The sequence below is a fragment of the Chelonia mydas genome, chromosome 8 (genome assembly GCF_015237465.2).
Source record: "Chelonia mydas isolate rCheMyd1 chromosome 8, rCheMyd1.pri.v2, whole genome shotgun sequence".
Taxonomy (NCBI): Eukaryota; Metazoa; Chordata; order Testudines; family Cheloniidae; genus Chelonia; species Chelonia mydas.
In genome coordinates this window covers 103,449,975-103,472,796 of record NC_057854.1, presented here as the reverse complement: position 1 = coordinate 103,472,796, position 22,822 = coordinate 103,449,975, and the positions used below count along the sequence as shown (strand labels likewise).

The 22,822-nt window shown below is 48.3% G+C and overlaps 1 protein-coding gene across 5 annotated transcripts in view; it reads right to left on the bottom strand.

Annotated features, from left to right (window-relative positions):
• The window catches only part of KIF2C (kinesin family member 2C), a 49,192-nt gene extending 46,623 nt beyond the window's left edge, over positions 1-2,569 (bottom strand). For 2 of the 5 annotated variants that reach the window (XM_037906657.2, XM_043552498.1), the window contains exon 1: positions 2,310-2,528. In XM_037906657.2, coding sequence (XP_037762585.1) covers positions 2,310-2,373 — 64 coding nt within the window. In that variant the 5' untranslated portion in view covers positions 2,374-2,528. Of the gene's footprint in view, positions 1-1,609; positions 1,768-2,309 lie in introns of those variants that run through there. The other 3 variants (XM_037906656.2, XM_037906659.2, XM_043552499.1) reach the window with 3 other exon arrangements.
• Between the last annotated feature and the right edge of the window lie 20,253 nt (positions 2,570-22,822).

Genomic DNA, 22,822 nt, shown 5'->3' with positions numbered 1-22,822 from the left:
TACCCAGTGATGACACGACAGGGGAGAAAGGGATTTGTCCCAGCTGCAACCCAGAGGTCCAGGGTGGATGGGGGCTCTCCTCCTGACCCCTCACCCCCAATAGAGAGGCTGCTTCCCAGAGGTGGGGGGTACTGAGGAATGGTAGAAGGAGAAACAGCAGAATAAAGACAAGGGACTTCAAGAAGGCAGACTTTAGCAAACTCTGAGAACTAGTATGTAAGATCCCATGGGAAGCCAATCTTAGGAGAAAAAAAGCTCAGGAGAGTTGGCAGTTTTAAATAGACATTATTAAGGACACAAAAACAAACTGTCTGAATGCATTGGAAAGACAGGAAGTATGATAGATTGGCCTCAATCTAACGATAGATTAGCGTTAATGGCCTGAAACGCAAAGAGTCAAAGGTAGAAGAAAGTAGTAAGGATGTAAATAACAGTTAAAAAAGTTAACCGGTTAAACGATTTAAATGATTTTGTTTAACTGGTTAACCGTTAACTGTGGTAGCTGGGGGGAAACAGTGGGCGCTGAGGCCAATCCAGCCAGGGCCAGGCTCCTCCCCCAGCTGAGACTGAGCCTGCGGGACCCCAGCAGAAGCAGCACAGCTGTGGCTGGGGCCGCTCCCTCTGACCCCACGTGGGGCCACCAGGGTTAACGGTTAACCAGTTAACCTTTTACATCCCTAAAAAGTAGATCAAATTACAAAGGATGAATATAAAACAAAACAAAAAGCACAAGCATGTAGGGACAAAGTTAGAAAAGACAGGGCACAAAATGAGATTAAACTAGCTAGGGACATACAGGGTGACAAGAAAACATTTTACAAATAAGCCAGAAGCAAGATACCAAGGCCAGAGTAGGCCCGTTACGCAATAAGGAGGGAAAGACAACAGAAAATGCAGCAATGACCAAATTATTAAATGTCTTCTTTGTTTCAGTCTTCACCAGAAAGATTAGCAGTGATCGTACGACTAACATAGAGAACATTAGTGTACATGGATTAGGAGCGAAGATTAAAATAGGTGAAGAACAAGTTAAGAATTAAGGTATGTCTACACTTAAAATGCTACAGCATAGACACTACCTATGGCAACGGGAGGATTCTCCCGTTGACATAGGTAATCCACCTCTCCGAGAGGCAGTAGCTACGGCAACAGAAGAATTCTTCAGTTGACCTAGCGCCATCTACAACAGGACTTTGGTTGGTGTAACTATGCTGCTCAGGGGTGTGGATTTTTCACACCCCATAGAGATGTCGTTACTCTGACCTAATTTTCTATTCTAGACCAGGCCTTACTTAGACAAGTTAGATGTCTTCAAGTCAGCGGGCCCTGACAAAATACACCCTAGAATATTTTAAGGAACTGGCTGAAGAGATCCCTGAGCCATTAACAATTATCTTTGAGAATTTGTGGAGGAAGAGAAAGATCCCAAAGCTCCGGAAAAGGGCAAATATAGTACCCATCTATAAAAAGAGGACTTAGACCAGTCATCTTAACTTCGGTACCTGGAAAGAAAATGGAGCAAACAATGAATTTGTAAGCAGCTAGAAGATAAGGTAATAAGTAACAGTCAGTACACATTTGGCAAGAAAAAAAATCAAGTCAAACCAACCTAATAGCCTGCTTTAGGAGAGTAACAAGCCTTGTGGCTAGGAAGAAGCAGTAGATGTGATATCTCTCAACTTTAGGACAGCTTTTGATACCGTCTCATAAGCAAACTGGGGAAACAGAGCCCAGATGAACCGAGGACAAGGCTGGAAAACCACACTCATCGGTCGTTCTCTAGCGATCGGTGGCTCCCAGTCAGGCCCATGGAGCGGGGACCTGGCCTGGGGCTGGCTCGAGTGAAAACTGTCAGCGAGGACTTGGGGAGCAGCCCAGAGCGCACCCCGTTACCGAGCTCGCAGAGGGCACCGGCGGGGCGGGGCTGCAAAGGCCTTTGGGAGGCCAGGGTGAGAAGCCAGCAGCAGCAGCTGGGCAAGCGAGAGGGAGGGGCTGGAAGCCAAGAAGGCTGCCGGCAAAGCCCCGCGCCCAGGGAGAAGACCGAGGGCGCAGCGACGGAACGGGACAGGCCCTGCCCGGGAAGGAGCAGCGGGGACAGGGATCCGGGGGAGGCGCGGATCACAAAGCAAACGCGAGGCAGCGATGTAACAGTGCTGCAAAGACCCAGCCCGCCCCCGCCCCCGCCCGCTGAGCGGGCCCCTCCAGCCAGGCCCTCGAGGAAGCGGGCGGTACGGAAGGCGGCGGGGGTCAATCCTGTCAGAGACCCCCACACACACACACACGCGCGCGCGCGCTCCCCCCGCACTCACCGTTGCTCCGCTGAATCTTAATAAGCCGGCCGGGCAGGAGGCGGCTGCAGACCGCGGAGTCCATAGCGCCGGGGGAGGGGAGGGGGGTGGACGGGGGGGGTCCTCGGGGCCGCTGGACCAAGGGGAGGCACGAAGGGGTCCGTGGGCCCAGCGGTACCGCGTCCAATCAGCAGCTGGGCATGGCGGGCCCCCCGCAACCGCCGCCGATTTAAACTCCGCGCGCCGGCGTGCCGCAGGGCCTACCGGGAAACGCGGCCTCGGAACCACAAGCCCCAGCATGCTGTGCGTGTACAGGGAACTCCATCTCCCAGCATGCCGAGGGGGCGCCGGCCCGGCGCACCTAATGGGAACTACAACTCCCAGCATGCCGCGGGCCCGTCTCTCAGAGCGCTGCGGGGCCTCCACGCGCGGCGCACCCTGGGAGATGTAGTCCTTCTAGGGCGGCGCGGTCTAGCTGCCCAGCTACACGTGGTGCTGACACCCCTGGCAGGGTTTCCCCCTCTGTCCGGGCCCCGGGCCTGCAGGCGAGGGTCAACCGTGGAGGGATGGGGAAATAAGGCCCTGACCCTGCCTGTAGGACCCAAATAATCAGGGATAATGGAAAAGAGGGGACAGTGATTCCCACTCCAGAGAACCCCTCCCCCACTCAGCATGTGCCCCGGTGAGTCACTGGCCACCCCACTTCCACCCCCAGCCTGGGCTCGTTGCTGTCTGCTGGAGCAGGGGGGTCACATTACAAACACCTTCGTGTATTTACAGTGAAAGCTGGAAAGCGGTGTCTTTCCCTGTGTCGCGTCCCAGCAGCTGTTTGGGTTCAGCCTGGCCAAGGGGAAGGTCGCCGGCAGGATGCCCTTGCAGCCGTCAGCCTCTGCACAGGGCTGAACTGCATCCCCACGTTGTGTGTGTGGTGTGGAACAGGGCCCCTGCGCTTCAGGCATTTTGGGCTGTGAAATTAACTTCCAGAGTGCAAGAGGCATTTCAGAATGACGCTCCCAGCACTAGTGTATGCAGTGTCATTGTGGCCCTGTTCGTCCCAGAATATTAGAGAGGCAAGGGGGTGAGGTCATAGCTTTTGTTGGACCAACTTCTTCTGGTGAGAGAGACGAGTTTTGGAGCTTCTTCCCTCCAGCCAGGCGGTGTAGCAATCAGGCAGCCTACTATAAGCCAGCTGCGCACATGAGGTTGCCCAGAGACTGGTTCTGCTGCCGGCCTTGATTTCTGACACACTTGATTTCTCTTAGGACTGCCCATGTCTCCCTTTCACCCCTGCATCAGCTGGAGGAATCCTCCTGGTAAATAGCAAGGCTGCATATCTTTGTGGTTTGCCCAGCGCCCTTTTTGAACAAGACTCTGCTATGTCTCTTGTGAAGTGCCCCGAGGGTAATATCTTCCAACGTAAAGGCAGCTGCAGGGGTGTACTGGCAACTACTAACCTCCGCCCTGCAGCCCCTCACCGACCCAACAGCCCCCGCTACCCCCCCAAAACCTCCACAGCCACTCACCCACCCCACAGCCAACACTCATCTAAGTACACCACGGCCACCCACCCAGCATTTTGACGGGAGTCCTGTACAAGGTGAAGTCATTTAGAAAATGTCTTACCACCTGGAAGCGAACCCCAGGGTGGGAAGAGAAGATAGGAATGGCCTTCCAAAATGACTCACCTCAGCAGGCCACCAAGCCTGCCTGCCTGGTTTGTGAGGGGGAAGAGGGGCACAACAAAAATTGCAGTCTCCCGGCAGCCAAGAGCTCTCCCCCTGCCATCAGGAAGGGTTGCCTCCCAGCCACTGACCCCACGAGCAGGCAGCAGCTAGCCAAGGAGACACGCCACTGCTCCCCCCCGCTACATTAGCATTTCAGGGAGCATGGCAAAATGAGAGGCAGAATATTGGGGGGGGGGGAGCAGGTGACCCTGTGTGCTTCCCCCCGCTTCACCTCTGGTTGGGGATCCGCAGGGCTGTGTATTTATTTTTAGGGGCCCCCGGTAAATAAAAAGGTTGAGGACCACTGTGAGAGAGGTCTATAAAACCCTGAATGATGTGGCTAAAGTGAAGAGGGAAGTGTTATTCACCCTTTCCCGCAATACAGTAAAGGTGCGGGGGACCCACCTGATGAAATTAAGGTGCCGAACTCCCTGCCATGGTATGTTGTGAAGGCAAAAAGTAGCACTGGCTTCCACAGAGAATGAGGTGAGTTCATAGAGACTAGGTCCGTCAAGAGCTATTAGTGAAGCTGGTCAGTGATGCAATCCCATGCTTGAGGCAAGCCCTAAATCTCTGACTCCACAGAGACCAGGAGTGGAAGATGAGGGTGGATCACTCCAAATTTCCCGGTTCAGTACACTCCACTGGGCTAGATGGATCGTTGGTCTGACCCACTCTGGCCTTCTTACAGGAAATCATGGGGGTGAAAGAATTAATTGCTAATGAGCTCTGCTGCATAAGGTCATCTGGAATAACCAGATAGGCCAGTATGAATACTCTTTTTGTACCATTAAATATTAACACAGAAAGCATGGGGATTAGTTATTCTAATTCCTTCATTTGGGAATCATGCATGAAAAAAATGAAACTTGAAAATATATCTGACATTTATTTTCTACATTATGCAAGCCTTGTCTTAGCAAATTACTAATACCAAAAACATACCAAACCAAACAGCTAGATGAATACAGATCACAAAATAGCCCCCTGCTGGAAAAACATCTCACTAACACATCGAGTTCTAAACACTGTATATTGTAAACAATATTTTTTAAAAATCCAGGGTTTTTTTACAATATAAGCTTTAGCTATCAAGAGAAGTTCAAGTAGGAAAATCAAAGCACAAATCTGCTCTTTTCACAATAGGGAACAGCCTCACTGAAGCAAAATATCAAAAAATTGGGTAGAAACTCATAAATGTTCCTCTCCACAGAAATCTTTAGTAAAAACATTTTATTAGATTTAACTCATGTTTTAAAATCATCACACAAATTAAAGTTGGCTACTCAAGCCTTCTATGAAGCACTATGTCTACAGCCTTCGTGGTTTCTTGTTATAATTTTGCACAACTCTGTTAATGAACTTCTTGAATGCCATGCGTTCATCTTTGGTGGCTTCTCATGTGTCCAGTACTTCGACTTCTTTCAGAACACAAAATTCTATTCAATGATGAACCAGAACGCTCAACTGTAGCTGTTGTGACTGGGAGTAGCAAGAGATGAATTCCTACTTCTTGCAGCCCAGGAAACAGAGCACAAAGATCAGGTCGAGCCACTAGCAATGATAAAAAAGAAGTTGAAGTCAAATCTTCATTCATTCGTCGTATGATATTCCACTCTGTGTTCAAATTCTCTATTCTGTCCTGAGCACATGGCAGCCCCATTGCCGGCAGTGCCTCACTCCACTCAACTGTCGGTGTTTTATAGAACAGGGATCTGTAAAAGCTACGGAGAGGTTGAGTAGAATCTAGAAGTTGCTGTTGTAGATTTTTAAGAATCAATTCTGTGTACTTTTTCAGTTGTCTTAACAAACACTTCTTGTCCTCTTCACTTAAGGATTCAATATAAATGCCTTCATTAGTCAACTTCTGGACTGAAGTCTTTGCTTCTTCCTGTACTTTTTCAATGGATAGCTCTCTGATTGATCCAAATGTAGCCTGTATTGCTGGACAAAGATGTACTACTTGTAGCAGATGCCTGGATGGCATTGTTTAATTACCCAAGTGGTTTCAACAGTAGACTTACGAGAGAGAATGGCAATAGTCTTCTCTGAATGTAGTAGCAAAAGTAATCCACCAGCCTCACTACTTAGATCCATCCCATCTTGGTAGATACTTCCCAAAGCCAGTAATAATGGCTGGAGTAATTTTAAGACAACAGCCAAGGATCGCTCACGAGAAAGCCAGAGGGTTTTCCCAGGTTGGACTAATATGAACTTCAGTCCCAGTGTATCTTCTCAAAAAGAAAAGAAGTATTTGTGGCACCTTAGAGACTAACCAATTTATTTGAGCATGAGCTTTCGTGAGCTACAGCTCACTTCATCGGATGCATCCGATGAAGTGAGCTGTAGCTCACGAAAGCTCATGCTCAAATAAATTGGTTAGTCTCTAAGGTGCCACAAGTACTCCTTTTCTTTTTGCGAATACAGACTAACACGGCTATTACTCTGAAACCTGTCATTATGCAAGTGTATCTTCTATATTTTCCAAGATATTCAGTCTTTTTGGACTCTTGCTGAAAAAAGAATATAATGAAGACATTAAATTTATAGCTTTTTTAATGTCTTTTGAAGATTCTGCAGCTCGTCCTAGCACTAGTTGGAGTAGATGGCCTCTGCAGTGTGTATAGGAGAGATTAGGGTTACACTTTTCTCTGAGCAAAGCTTGTACTCGACCATGTCTTCCAGAGAAGTTTGCAGCTTCATCAAATGCACAAGCAGCCATCTGTTTGGGGTCCAATTGACAAGCATTTAACTCTTCTAAGATGTGGGTTGTCACAGATGCAGCCGATGTGTCTTCTATAACTTGAACATCTAGAAATGCATCTACTGGCCTACCCCTGACATCAAGATAACGTACACAGTGACTTAATACTTGATGCCCATTTGCATCAGTGCATTCATCAGCCATGTATGCAATTTTTTTGAATGTGGTGAGAGAGTTCTTCACTTTTTCAACTGTTGAGTCTTTCACTGTTGCACCGCATGCTTCTAGCCAGTCAGTTGAGTTTCTTGCAGAAAGACAGTGAGCATTTGCTGGTCTTGTTCAGAACCACTGTTCAGAACCAACAGGATGAACAAGTGACAATGCACTTAACATTGGCCTCCAGTTTGCAGTGTGTGGTATCTCTTGCTTAAATAGAAAGTAGGATGCCACAGCCCTGTTTGTTCACATGAACTGTGTTGTGTCTCCAGCATTCTTAACAGCCTCATTAAGTACTTCTAAAATTGGCTTTGAAAGGGGGCTTATAAGGCTTTCTGCATGTTGATGCAGTCCAGAGTCCTGGTGTTTTGCTGCCTTTTCACGTAGTTTGTCAGCACTGGCTTTGCTGATCGGTCTGACAAACCAAGCTCCTCCACTTTTACCAATTGTAGCATTGGGAAGCTTTCCTTCTTCGTAAGTTTTTTTGCAAGAGGTGCACCAGTAGCCATCTTTTGTAACTTCAATAAATGGGAACACTTTGACCGATAAACATCGGGAACTGCCTTTAGGTTTTGGAGACACTTTTTCTTCAGTAGTTAGCTGTATTTGTGCTTCGGGCTGGCTGGATGTAGATACACCACTTGAACCTTCAGACGACATGTTGATATATTCTTGGTTCTTGACGTGTTCTTCACCTTGGTTAGTTTTTGAGGCCTTTGAGTGAAAAAATTGTTGTATTGTTTTATGTCTTTTCATTTTCACTTTGACCTGCAACATATAAAACAGATATGAATAAATTAAATGTTTTGTTAGGATAATGCAAATTTAATATAAGGATAATGCAAAATACACCAAAACACATAACAGGTCTAGATTTCTAAAAAAATATATAAATTTTTTAAAACAATGTATTTAATTTAAATTGACTTTTGAAAAGTAAGCCATCATGAGATAAGAGGGAAGTCCACTCATGGATCAGTAACTGGTTAAAAGATGGGAAACAAAGGGTAGGAATAAATTATCAGTTTTCAGAATGGAGAGAGATAAATAGTGGTATCCCTGAGGTGTCGGTACTGGGAGCATCAGTATTCAACATATTCATAAATGATCTGGAAAAATGGATAAATAGGGAGGTGGCAAAATTTGCAGATGATACAAAACTATTCAAGATAGTTAAGTCCCAGGCAGACTGCGAAGAGCTACAAAGGGATCTCACAAAACTGGGTGACTGGGCAACAAAATGGCAGATGAAATTCAATGTTGATAAATGGAAAGTAATGCACGTTGGAAAACATAATCTCAACTATACATACAAAATGATGGGGTCTAAATTAGCTGTTAACACTCAAGAAAGAGATCTTGGAGTCATTGTGGATGGTTCTCTGAAAATATCCACTCAACGTGCAGCGGCAGTCAACAAAGCAAACAGAATGTTGGGAATCATTAAGAAAGGGATAGATAATAAGACAGAAAATATCATATTGTCTTATACCAATAAAATAAAAACCAGCAGGATCTTATTAAAGGGGAAAAGGCAAAATGCCACATTTATTGTGAATACAGAAAGAAACATAGTAAGCAGTTAGTTATAGCTATAACATTCCATTCAATTTCATATTTATTCACACATTCATTCATACACACATACACACACACACACAGGTTCTGCAAGGCTGTTATCATAGTTACCAGCCTTAGAGTTGCTCATGCCAAGCCACTGGCCAGGTGGCCTGGACATGAGGAAGGAGCAAGGCCTTGTCAGATGCACATCTGATGCTCCTGGAAGTTGGTTTGCAGAATCAGACCCCAAAGTTCTCACTTTCGAGAGTCCATTTTTATAGGAATTTATTCCTATGCCAGTCTATGGGAATTGCTTCATCATGCTGTTGCTGAATCAATCAGCAGATGGCACATTCCTGACGGCTCCGTGCTGCCAGATGTTATCTTGTTCTTTGGTTCTCCCATCCTTGAGGCTGTTGGGTGGATTCCAGTCTGCCCTCCGGGGGTCCTCTGGTTGTTTCCACTTGATGCCTTCTTCAGCCGATGGACACTAGATTCTTAGGCTGGCACCTCCCTGATCATTCAGTTATTATCCACACCAAGCATCCATCCACATACATCCTCTATCTCTATTTTAATCACAATTGTTAACAAAGTGAGATGAATACAACAAAAGGGCGGGGAGTCTCTGGGTGCTGTTTCTGTTGTTACAGAGTATTGCTTTGAGTCTTTCTCTCTGTGAGTAGTTGTTGTTACAAAGAATTGCTTTGAGAACAGACTCTGTCTTAGAATGATAATGTTGAAGTAAAAAGAAAACGGTACAGAGTTTAAGCATAGAAGTTTCTGGTTATCAGGGAATAAGGTACAGATTATCAAGGGGTGTGAAATTCAGTTTAGGAACAGGTGGTGTAAGGAATACATAATCTGCAATCTCCCCAATTGGGGGTAAAAGTTTAATGGGTCAAAGTACAGACATTGAGATATGGGGGTATGTTGTCCATATAATGGCTATGTTCAAGTGTGGAGTATAATGAGTGAATACGATGATGAGGATGCACAATTAGCAGCTTGCAAGTTTCACACAGAGAGGGAGAGAAACAGTACCAAAAACCAAGAGACCTCTTAATTAGTAATACCCTAGAATTTAAACTATGGGGAATCAAACTCATTTGTGATTTTAATACAGAACTTCTTTAATATGATCCAACAATTGCCTCTATATAAATCCATGGTACGTGCACTCCTTGAATACTGTGTACAGCTCTGGTCACCCCATCCCAAAAAAGACGTATTGGAATTGGAAAAGGTACAGAGATGGGCAACTAAAATGATTAGGGGTATGAAACAGCAGGAGAGATTAAAATGACTGGGAATTTTCATCTTAGAAAAGAGACGACTAAGGGGGGATATGATAGAGGTCTATAAAATCTTGACTGGTGTGAAGAAAGTGAATAAGGAAATGTTATTTAATCCTTCACATAACACAAGAACTAGCAGTCACCCAATGAAATTAATAGGCAGCAGGTTTTAAAAAAACAAAAGGAAGTACTTCTTCACACAACATAAATCAACCCGTGGAACTCTTTGCCAGGAGATGCTGTGAAGAACAAAACTATAACAGGATTAAAAAAAGAACTAGATAAATTCCTGGAGCATAGGTCCATCAGTGGCTATTAGCCAGGATGGGGAGGGATGCAACACCATGCTCTGAGTGTCCCTAGCCTGTTTGCCAGAAGCTGGGAATGGGCAACAGGGGATGGATCACTTGATGGTTCCCTGTTCTGTTCATTCCCTCTGAAGCACCTGGCCTTGACCACTGTTGGAAGACAGGATACTGGGCAATATGGACCATTGGTCTGACCCAGTATGACCATTCTTATATAAAAATTAATTATAATAATAAAAATGTTTAGTACAGAAACTCCCCAACATAATGACCTCTCAGGATAGCAACGAGGTGAGATAACAACCTTGGCAAACAATGCATTTTAAAAATCTTGGCCTACTAGGAAACATGTATATAAGCTTCCATTCCCAGTCACAAATCTAGCATTCGGGAGCAAAGTCACTAAAATATAATCCAACAAATGTTTATTTAACGTGCCCCTCACTTTTCCCTCCACCGCACCCCACTCACCGGTGTTGTCCTTGGTCAGTGGAGACTCTGAGTTCAGAGGTGCTTTCACCTGAGTTCAGCTGCCAGGTGGGGGGCAAGAAGGCACCTTGCTTATTCCTCCAGCTACTCACTGTTCGCTCTGGTCACTGTTGTTCGTTGTTCTACCGTTCACTCCACCGCTCTGTTGCCAATGGCCCTGCACCGTCACCTTCTGCTGCCACCGGCCACTGTGACCTCTGCACATTGGTCTCTTGAGGTTCCACAGGCTCTAAGTGATTTCAGCTGAGATCTCAGTGGGGGAACCTCGCTGCTAGTGCAGGCTGGGCCGTCTCTGCCACAGAAACACTGTCCCCACCGCAGATCTGAGCACTTAGACCTGATTATCAGTGATTTCAGCTGTAGGGATCACTTAACAGAACAAAAGACTCTCTATGGAGCCTAATCAGCTCTGTCTTTAAACAGTGGAGAGGGGTAGGTCAAATCGTATTTGTGACTCAGGCAGCCAATCAAGCAAAACACCTGTTCCCACCCTCTCTCTTGATGCCCTCAATCAGCACAGGCTACGTCCAGTTCTACTGCCCTTTACTCCTACAATAAGAACAACATTTTATCTCCCCCCCTTCCCGCCCCCCGCATTCAAGTGATTTGTAACCCAACCCCAGCCAAAATCTATCACTTGGGCAGCACAGCGCTGTTTGCTGGATACCTAGATAGATTAGGTGTGAATGTAAATACAATCTGGTCCTGAAGCCTTTCCCCCCAGCCCATCACTAGCTGTCAGGGAGAGCTCATTTTGACTTGCTTACAAATCATAATTTGATTAATTATTAGGTTGGCCAACATCACCGAAATGAATGCACTGACATCGTAGTAAAAAATAACAGCTGTATAAGGAAGCTAGTCTATGTTCATACTTTTCAAATCTATTACACTTTTTCAGATACACGTATTTTATCATACACTTTATATGCTTTTAAAGTGTGTATTAATGTTTCAATTTCAATTCAAATTTCCAAACAGTCACTAAATTGGCATGTAACTAGTTCACAAAACTGGGGGGGGTCTTGGGGAAATTCAGGGGGGTGTAGGGAAATCACTGCATGGAGGATGGAGCCCGGCCGAGAAGCAGAGAGCTATTGGCCCCCGGCTGTGTTAGGAGGGAGGCTAAAATCCGGAGCAAACGCACAGCCGGGATCTCGGACATTTTTACATTGAGGGCATGGCTGCACTTGCAGATGTAGAGCGCTTTGAGTTAAACCAGCCTTCGGAGATCGCAGTAGGGAACGTGCTGCAGTCTGTCCACACTGACAGCTGCAAGCGCACTGGCATGGCCACATTTGCAGCACTTGCAGCAGCATTGGGAGCGGTGCATTATGGGAAGCTATCCCACAGAGCACCTCTTCCCATTCTGGCGCTGTGGCTTGTGGGAAGGGGGCAGGAGGGTGCGGGGTATTCTGGGTCCTGTCCCAACGCCCAGTGATGCATCGCTTCGCATCCCAGCAATCCCTGTGCTTCCGTCCACATTTGGAACCATCTTTCAACGTTTTTTGTACTGCACGCTCTGTCTTCCCTTTCGGTCTGCGGGAATGGAGCCCAAAGTGCTGAGGAACATGCTGATGGGTCTCACCAGCATGTTACGTTTGGCAGTCGAGTTACTCCTTAAGATCCAAACTGACACCGAGGACTCCAACAATGATATGGACTTGGACTCGAGTAACACATACAACACGAAATTGCTTGTGGCATTAACGGACATGCTCACCACCATGGAATGCCACTTTTGGGCTCGGGAAACAAGCACTGAGTGGTGAGATCACATCGTCATGCAAGTCTGGGATGACAAGCAGTGGCTGCAGACCTTTCGAATGAGAAAAGCCACTTTAATGGGACTGTGTGAGGAGCTTGCCCCCACCTTGCAGCGCAAGGACACGAGATTGAGAGCTGCCCCTCTGGTGGAGAAGAAGCGGGTGGCAACTCCAGACAGCTACCAATCGGTCGCTAACCAGTTTGGAGTGGCAAAGGCGACCGTTGGAATCGTGTTGATGCAAGTTTGCAGGGCCATTAATCGCATCCTGCTCAGGAGAACCGTGACTCTGGGTAACGTGTAGGACACTGGGGATGGCATTGCACAAATGAGTGTCCCTAACTGCGGAGGGGCAATAGATGGCACACATATTCCAATTCTGGCACCAGCCCATCTAGCCTCCAAGTACGTTAATCGGAAGGGCTATTTCTCTATGGTTCTCCAGGTGTTTGTGGAGCACCATGGGCGTTTCATTGACATTAACACAGGCTGGCCTGGAAAGGTACACGAAGCATGCATCTTTTGGAACACTGGCCTGTTCAGGAAGCTGCAAGCTGGGACCTTTTACCCAGACCAGAAGATCACCGCAGGGGAAGTCGAAACCCATTACCCTTTAATGCCGTGGCTCATGAACCCTACACAGGGAGCCTTGACAGCAGCAAGGAGCGGTTCAACAACAGGCTGAGCCGGTGCAGAATGACTGGAGTGTGCTTTTGGCCATTTAACGGGCTGCTGGCGCTCTCTGTATGGGAAGCTGGACCTGGCTGATGACAACATCCCCACGGTTATATTCGCGAGCTGTACCCTCCATAACATTTGTGAAGGGAAGGGTGAAAGATTCACTCAGGCATGGAAATCGGAGGTTCAATACCTAGACGCTGAATTTGAATAGTCAGAGAGCAGGGTTATTAGAGTAGCCCAGTGCGGGGCTGCAAGGATTAGGGATGCCTTGAGGGAGCAATTTGAGGCTGAAAGCCACCAATAATGTTTGGTGCCCGGCAAGGGAGTGAAGTGCAGTGGTTCCAATGTTAGTAGGAACCTGTGCTTGCTACACTGACTTGCAGTGCCTTTGCTGTCCTGGGCTAAGGTATCTTTTACTTAATGCAATAATAAAGAATGTTTTCAAAGCCAAAAAAGCCATTTATTTAAAAGAAAATTCATTTATTGAAAAGAAACGCAACTGCTTGGGAAACAGAAAGGGCAAGGGGTGGGGTGGGGAACGGTTCAATCACAGATTTGCATATGTCCTGTTCTCATACTCAGCCTTCCTGTCTGGAGTGCTGTGCTCAGGGTGGCTGTACTGCATGGTGATGGGGGTTGAGTGCAGTGGGTCAGGGTCGTAGTTTTCAGGGCTGGGTGGTGAAGCTACAGGTGTTGGAGGCAGCTGGTGGCGATAAGAACCTGGATGTTGGGGAAAGTGGGTTGGAGGTGACATGGGGGCACAAGGGAAAGAGTTTTGGGATAAGGGCTGCAGGGGAGGGCGGGTGCGGTAGCGCTCCGCCTGCATGGCTACGAGCCCCTGGATCGAGTCCGCTTGGAGCTCCATAATGCTTATCAGCCGCTCCGTGCTTTGGTGCCGGCACTCCGCATTCTGCTGGCGGAACCTCCTTTCACTCTCCTCCACTCCTGCGCTTTTTGATTTTCATTAAAGGACTGCTGCATTACTTCATGCAGCATGTCTTCTTTGCTTCTATGTGGTCTTTTCCTAATTCTTTGGAGTCTTTCGGCCGGTGATAACACGGACAGCTGAGATCTCAAGGTTGCACCTGTAAAGGCAAAATGCAACACTTAACAGAGGCAGCATTGTTCACACCAGACAGAGCAATGATTCGCCCATACTTAAAGACAAGCACAGTGTACACAATAGCAGAATTTGGCTGTCCCAAAGTGAGCGCACATAACACACAGAAGCCCCAAAATGGAGAGTAAGCACAGGGTCAAGGGGGACTGATTCTTTCACTGCCGTACTGTCCTCTGGGTTTCTGTGCCTTGGGGAGAGCCAACAGCTGCAGGGGGCCCCTATACTGACCACTGTCCCCACATTTTCCACAGGAGTTTGTCCTGGAAGCGATCTCGCTGCTGAGGGTGACCTGGGAAGCAAGGGAGGGTCTACTACTACAATGCGGCTTCTGCCCTGGCCCATATGCAGCTTGCCTGTGTGCAGCAATGGTCCCCCCGCCCCGCACGGCACAGGGGCGCAGACATGTTAGCCTGACTGGGGCAAGGAGCACAGTAGCGCTCCCAAGGAACCTGCGCAAGAGCATTCCACAGCTTCAGGATGAGACCTTTGAAGAGATCACTGAGGCCGATTATCACGATGTGAGAGAGCACCTCAATGCCCTATTCCGCATCTAGGCATGCAGGCAGCCCTAACCCTCCTTGCCCCAAGAGCCCTCACCGAATAACTTCCTTCCCAAAATAAAAGCCGCTTACCAGGCACATCCTCTGGTGTTTGTCCTTCCCCAAGCACCAGCCGCTGTGACTGGCTACCTTCCTCCTGGCTTGAGAACAGCTCCTGGCTGCATGCACCTAGGGATGCCGGGGTGTCTTCCTCCTCCTCAGCATCCTCGCTCCCGTTATCCTCCTCCTCCTTCTCCCTTGTTGAACTGGGCTCTGAAGTGCCCATGGTGGTCCTCGGAGTGGAGGTGGGGTCTCCCCCCAGTATTGCATCCAGCTCTTTGTACAAACGGCAGGTCACAGGGGCAGCACCGGAGTGGCTGTTTGCCTCATGGGCTTTGCGGTAGGCATTCCGCAGCTCCTTCGCTTTAGCCCTGCACTGCACTGCGTCCCGGTCATGGCTCCTTTCCATCATGTCCCTTGATATCTGCCCAAAGGTATCGTAATTCCTACGGCTGGAGCGCAGCTGGGACTGGACAGCTTCCTCCCCCCAAACACTGATGAGGTCCAGCACCTCGCCATTGCTCCATACTGGGGCTCGCCTGGCGCGTGGAAGCATGGTCACCTGCAAAGATGCACTGAGAGCACTCCACGCCTGGCTGAGCAAACAGGAAGGGGATTTTCAAAATTCCCAGAGAGTTTAAAGGGCAGGTCTGATGGTTGGTCACCTGAGGGCAGGGCAGTAGAGTTCAAAGCGATGACCAGAGTGGCTAGAGAAGGCATTGTGGGACACTTCAATCAGAGCGCATTAACAGACCAGGGCGTCCACACTGGCGCTGCGGCGCTCCAGCCAGGGCACACCAAGCGTTACGCCTCTTGCGGAGGTGGAGTACCAGGAGCGCTCCAGCTGCGGAGTCCGAGCGCTCTACGTGCCTTGCCAGTGTGGACACGTCGTGAGTTAGAGCGCACGGGGCTGCTTTAATGCGCTCTAACTCGCAAGTGTAGCCATGCCTTGAGATTCTACCTGCCAGCCGGGGTCTGGCCCGGCCTTGTACCTGCTGCTTGGTCTGTCTCTGCTGCCAAGTAGCTCCCCTGGGATCCTGGGGGTTCGTTGAGCTGCAGCTAACCTGATACACGAGAACAGCTTTCACCAGCGCTGCCCGCCTGTGCGCTCAGCCTCACTGGGCGGGTCACAAAAGGGATCAAGTGGCCTTCCAATGGCTGGAGTGGGTGACAACCCCTGACCTTCTGCAATGACAAGAAACTGACGTGAGACAAGGCAGGGGAGGTCATTCTTGTATTGCACCAACTTCTGGTGGGGAGAGAGAGAAGCAAAATGCAGCATCTCTCTTTCCCCGGCAGAAGTGGGTCCACGATACAAGCTATTCTCTTGTCTCTCTGATACCCTGGATTCCTGGTACAGGACCTGGCTACAATTATAGGGCATGCCAGACACTGAAGCGTTATTGGGAAATCAGGTTACAGCTTTGTCGGGCCCCTCCTTTTCTGAGCCGTACTGCAGCACGTGATGCAGCCGCCCGCCTGCCAGGGAGAGCGGGCCCAGCAGAGGCCATCAATCTTTGGTCTGACAGGTAGGATCCCTGCATTAGGAGAGATGGCTAATTAATGAGACCATAAATCCTGGCAATCAAATGTAACCTGAAGTTCATCATAGAAGACCCCAAAAGGCCATTGGGGAGTGGAGTGCAAGTTGAGGAAGAGTTCCCTGCACAGCTTACCTCTCAATTCCCGTTTTCCTGTCCTGAGCACAAAAGTCAGGAATCAGCTCAGGGTAGGGTGGGAATAGCATATGTGTGCAGCGGTTAGACAGGAAACAGCAAGGAACTGGACTGGTATTGAGTGAAACTGTAAGTATCTTATGTATGCCTGATGACTGTATGTTTGAGATAGTTATGTGGGAAGTGGAGGTTTAAAGTGGGCTTTTAGAGGAAATTTAATTGAAAGGCAGCAGAAAGTGGAATCCCAGCTTTTTAAACAATACTCCAGTAACACACACAAAAGCTCATGTCTAGTTACTCATTCAAAATTAGACTAAAGTTACAGCAAGATTTCATCATAAATGAAGTAAAATCCTAAAGATCTCACAACACAACTTCTATAAGGAGACACAAGGAAACAATACAAAGTCAACCTTGTCACAGAGAAACACAGTTAAACTATTTTTGTAACCAGCATAGTCTCCCCAAACGGACTTCAGTAACACTCCAGTGTCCGGCCTGCATGATTTCATTCCCGAATGAAGGAATTAGAGTAACTAATCCCCATGCTTTCTGTGTTAATATTTAATGGTGCATAAAGGGTATTCATACTGGCCCATCTGGTTATTTTAGATGGCCTTATGCAGCAGAGCTCATTAGCAATTATTTCTTTCACCCCCATGATCTCCTGTAAGAAGGCCAGAGTGGGTCACACCAACGATCATCTACCCCAGTGGAGTGTACTGAACCGGGAAATCTGGAGTGATCCACCCTCATCTTCCACTCCTGGTCTCTGTGGAGTCAGAGATTTAGGGCTTGCCTCAAGCATGGGATTGCATCACTGACCACCTTCACTAATAGCTCTTGACGGACCTAGTCTCTATGAACTCACCTCATTCTCTGTGGAAGCCAGTGCTACTTTTCGCCCTCACAACATCCCATGGCAGGGAGTTCGGCACGTTAATTTCATCAGGCGGGTCCCCCCCACGTATACCTTTACTGTATTGTGGAAAAGGGTGAATAACACTTCGCTCTTCACTTTAGCCACATCATTCATGGTTTTATAGACCTCTCTCACAGTGGTCCTCAACCTTTTTATTTACTGGGGGCCGTAAAAATAAATACACGGCCCTGCGGATCCCCAGCCAGAGGTGAAGTAGGGGGAGGCAAACGGGGTCACCTGTCCCCCTTCCCCCAACGTTCTGCCTTCCATTTTGCCATGCTCCACTGAATGCATCCGATGAAGTGAGCTGTAGCTCACGAAAGTTTATGCTCAAATAAAATTGTTAGTCTCTAAGGTGCCACAAGTCCTCCTTTTCTTTTTGTGAAAGGCTAATGTACCAGGGCAGAGCAGTGGCGTGTCTTCTTGGCTAGCTGCTGCCTGCTCATGCCTTACTGGGCAGGGGGTTGGACTAGATGACCTCCTGAGGTCCCTTCCAACCCTGATATTCTATGATTCTATGATATTGATGGCAGGGGGAGATTTCTCTTCTGCAGTGATACTGCAATTTTTTGTTGTGCCCCTCTTTCTCCCCGCCTCCCCCTCCGCAAACCAGGCAAACAGGCTTGGTGGCCCACTGAAGTGAGTCGGAGGTGGGTCAAGCCCAGGTTTCTTTTGGCGGACGCCCGGTTGAGAACCGGTGCTGTATCGTATCCCTCCTTAGTCATCTCTTGTCTAAACTGAACATCCCTAATGTCTGTAGTCTCGTCTCATACTTTGGAAGCCTGCTATTTACCCCTTTCCATTGTAAAAACTGACTATTTATTCCTACCCTTTGTCTCCTATCTGCTAACCAGTTACTGATCCATGAGAGGGCTCGAGCCGTCTGGAGTAGCTTGTGACCGTGAGTGCCAACCTCAGGGCAGAGTGTTGAGAAGCAGGGCACAATCCCCAAATTGGTTGTGTGTTCTATACTTAGATTTCACCAAGTTTCAGATTATGGATGATGTGCCTTTTATGACTTTTTAAACCAAACTTGCTATTTTGGGATAATTTAAGCATTATATGCTTATATATTATATGCAACTCCACATACCTTTGTTCCCGATGGGGAAAAACGATTTGGATTACCTGCTCGACCAATGTCACCCGTTTGAACAGCTCAGAGATAGTCGAAATCTGTCGTCCGGCGTTGTGGAACAGTCCCATGATTAGTAAGGGTTCATGTCACCGGACTAAGTGTTCTTTTTTTAACGGACGCACTTCAAACTACCGAACGCAACCTGTGGATGCCAACAAGCGGGGTTGTCAGGCACATTTCTGGACTATTTAACAAGGCAACACAACAAATTATAAGTGACAGCTATCACATCACCTTGCGACTCAACGAATGGGCAAATCAAACTAGGAATGATACTCAGGCAATAATGGATCTTGTCTGGCGATCAGGAGGACAAGGCCTCCTCTCTGACTTTTCAAAAGATCTACATATGTCTTACATGCAAAAAACCAACCAATTTAATGCAGACACACACCTTTGCCAGTACAAAAAAAGTCTGGAAACATTCACATTCTTAAATAAGGGTCTTTCCTGGCAAGGCTCCCTATCCTAGTTCCCCATAGTTGGATTACACTGTCTAAGACTTTTGCTCTCCGACAATGCCACCCTGCAGGAAAATGAATGGTACAAAACCTCAAATGGAAAATAGTTCACAGCAACTTTCCAGGGCGACGTAATTCAGACAATCTCACGCGGTGCTTCACTGAGCAGCTTTGTTTACCTACTGGCGATGGTTTCTGTGCATGTAACCACACTGCAACATTAGTCCTGCATGATGAGACATGGCAAACACACGGATGTTTTACAGGTCCCAGCCTATTAGTAAAAGTGGGGGGTATCCCGATTGTGTTGGGGTGCAACGGAATTGTCAATGCTCATTTCTTATACCCCTGGTCACTACCTAACAGGGCCCTAAAGTTAGAATGGCATGCAGGTCTGCAGTATTCCATCCTGGACGGAATCGATAAAGTTTTAAGCCATCCCCTCAATCTTGAAGACCCTTTGGATATTGAGGAGCCCCCCCACCCCTCCTGGTGGGACAGCCTCACCTTATGTGCTGACCAACTCCCAAATTGGTTGGGTGTGGGAGTAAAAACAGTCCTGGGATGGGGAAGGTCTATAATCGGATTCACTGTGGATTCCATATTTGGCTCCGACTGGTACTGGGACATTGTAGTAGTAATTGTTATTTGTGTTGTTAACTCTGCTGCATGCATTCAGTGGCGTCTGCCCGAGTGCATTATACTGCAATAGTGAATGGTAACGACTGGCTCGAAGAGAATGTATTTGAAATCAATCTGACTACACGTGTCCAGCCTCCCTCTAGGCCTTCTGGGGGGATGTACAATATATTTTAGAATAAATGATATAAGGCCTTCTTGGGAGGAAAATGGCTTACATTAAACCCCGAAACGTAGATGGCCACAAACCACATCCTCTCGAAATAAGTAGCGTTGCATAAAGTGTCTAGCAGAAATCTGCTGAATATATATTATAATTGTAGAATACTTGCATATGTTAAGGAAAGATCAGCGTCAGCAATCTAATACCGGTTCCTATGGCAATCAGCGTAGCAAAAAAACACAAGGTACAGCAGTAAAATATGCAAAAGAGAAACCAAATTGTACTGGCGAAGCAGCAATTGGCCCTTAACGTTAAGTTAAGCAGCAATGCATACACTAAGATAATCAAACTTACCCTAAACTATGCCCGCATCTCAAGGCCTCATTGGCTAGAGCACATCAAGCAGGCTAGCGGCAACAAGCCATATAAACCTGCTACAGGCAAGGGAGAGTGTGATGTTGAGGATACACCCCGGAGAGTCTGCTCTCTGGCTGGTGGATCAATTCGCCTCCCTCTCTCCAAAAGCTGAGTACCCCGACTTTCTTCTAAGGATCTCTGACAAGTTCCTGGCCAGAGCTTGTGTACTACCTAGGCGTGAGTATCTGGGGAAAAATTGATGAGAGAGTCAATGATAAAAGAGCTCAAATAATTGATTGTCAGATTGATCATTTTAACTGGTTGATGATTTCCTGATTGCAGATATCTAAGTTAAGAACTTTTTTGATTGAAGTTTCTTCTTCTTTTGTATGTAAGAAAGATTATTATAATCTTGCAAAAGTCTCATGGTGTGTAACCTGTAATCCTTATTCGCAACATTCTATCTCGCTTATGACCAATAAAACTTATACACCTTTTGACCCTATATCACTAGCTGGTTTTTTCTGCCTTATCCAATTTTGGACCCTTATTTTCATTGCTCTTCTAATTCTTTGTTTATTAAAATCTTGGCAAGTAGTAAAAAGGATCTCAGAGCGATAAAACAATTAGATTCTTAAAAAAGGGGTTAGGGTGTTCCTCATACCACCTGGAACGTCCTAGTGGAGAATAATGAGAAGGGCCTCTGCCCTTTTTCTTTTTTCTTTTCTCCAGTAAACTCCCGCACCTAGCACCATGAGGATGGCTCTTCGGGACCTCACATCCAGGAGCAACAACATCTCGCCAGCTCTTCAGGAGGAGGACGCCCAGAGAACCTCTCCCACTGCCCAGGACCTGGATGCTGATCGCTGCCCTGCTGCTCCTGAGAAAGCTGCTACCAGAGGAGCCCGCCCGACGACCCACGACCAGGATGCTGATCACTGCCCCTCTGCTCCACAGAGGGATGCTCCCGAAGGAACCACCTCCTCAACCCAGGACCCTGAAATTACTGATCACCCTGCTGCCCAGAGGAACGCCGCTCCAAAGCGAACGCAGTCCACAGCCCAGGATCTCGGTGCCGCATGCTGTCCTTCCAGACAAAGAGACATCATGGCCAGCGAGTCCGTGCCCCCCTCCCAGGAGCGACTTCACCTCCTCAAGCTTCTCTGCCAGACCGAGAGGAACCACCTGGCGAGTCTGCAGGCACAGCAGAGATCCGCCCCACAGAGGGTGAGGCAGGGGAAAATGACTGCATCTACCTCCAGGACCCAATCCCTACAGGCCTCCTCCTCTGCCCCTCTTCTGCCTCCCATGGCCCACTGAGGACCTCCCAGCCGGATACTGCCTGTAGGAGAACCAGGATCATCCCCAGCGCTTCCAGACACGACTGCATCCCCCCAAAGTCCAACACCGGTGCTTCCAGAACCCCACTCCCTCCTGGAAGATCCAGCACTGCCTCAGAGACACGGAGAGCTGCCCCCACCACCACACCAGGACCCCGGCCTCAAGATTCACCTGAACACCGTTCCCCAGTCCGAGAGACAACAAGGCCACAGACCATCCCCACAGCACCTGAACCTGCGGAGACAATGCAGCAGGAGGAGCGACGGCCGCGAGCCAGGGTCGCCACACCATGGCAATCCGTCTGGATGGAGGAGCTGGCAAAGGCTGACAACTTCGAGAACTTCGACACCCTGATGGACAGACTGACCACAGAACTGCCTTTAGAAATCACAACCAGAGGGAGGGAACCCCAGGAGGGCACACGGACCACTCACAGATTCCCTGCGCTGAGCCGTAACAACACCGCCAGAGAAGGCAGGAGAGGGGATGCCAGCTGCCGCTACGATCCGGCGGCTGCACCCCATATTCAGAAACTATACAGGACAAACTGCTCAAAAGCCATGAGGGAGATCCTCGACGGGACCTCCTCCTACTGCGCCATCCAGACCGAGAGGCTCTACTCCTACTTCAAGGATGTGTTTGATCGTGAGGCCCAGACCGATGTGCGACGCCCAGAGTGCCTTCTACCGCTACCCTTGATCAACCTCATGGAGAACCTGGAGCGAGATTTTTCCCCGCGGATGGTGCTGGCGAGGCTGACGAGGACCAAAAACACCATCCCTGGAAAAGATGGCATCCGCTACCACCTGCTGTAGAAGCGAGACCCCAGCTGCTTGGTGCTTGCTGCCATCTTCAACAAATGCAAGCTGTTCCACCGCGCCCCCCGCTCCTGGAAAAAATCCATGACGGTGCTCATCCACAAAAAAGGCGAACGAGATGACCCCAGCAACTGGAGGCCCATATCCCTCTGCTCCACCATCTACAAGCTGTATGCCAGCTGCCTCGCAGCAAGGATCATGGACTGGTCAGTGTGCAGGGGCCCCATCAGCTCAGCGCAGAAGGGCTTTATGTCCTGTGAGGGATGTTACGAGCACAACTTTCTTCTTCAGACAGCCATCCAGGAGGCCAGGAGGTCCAGGAGGCAGTGCGCCATAGCATGGCTCGACCTGATCAACGCCTTCAGGTCCATACCCCACCATCACATCTTCACCACCCTGGGAGAGTTCAGGATGCCAGAAACCTTCATCCAGATCCTCCGGGACCTCTACAAGGACTGTACCACCACCATCTGCGCCACGGACGGAGAGACGGACGCCATCCCCATCCGCTGCGGCGTGAAACAGGGCTGCCCCTCAGCTCCATCATCCTCAACC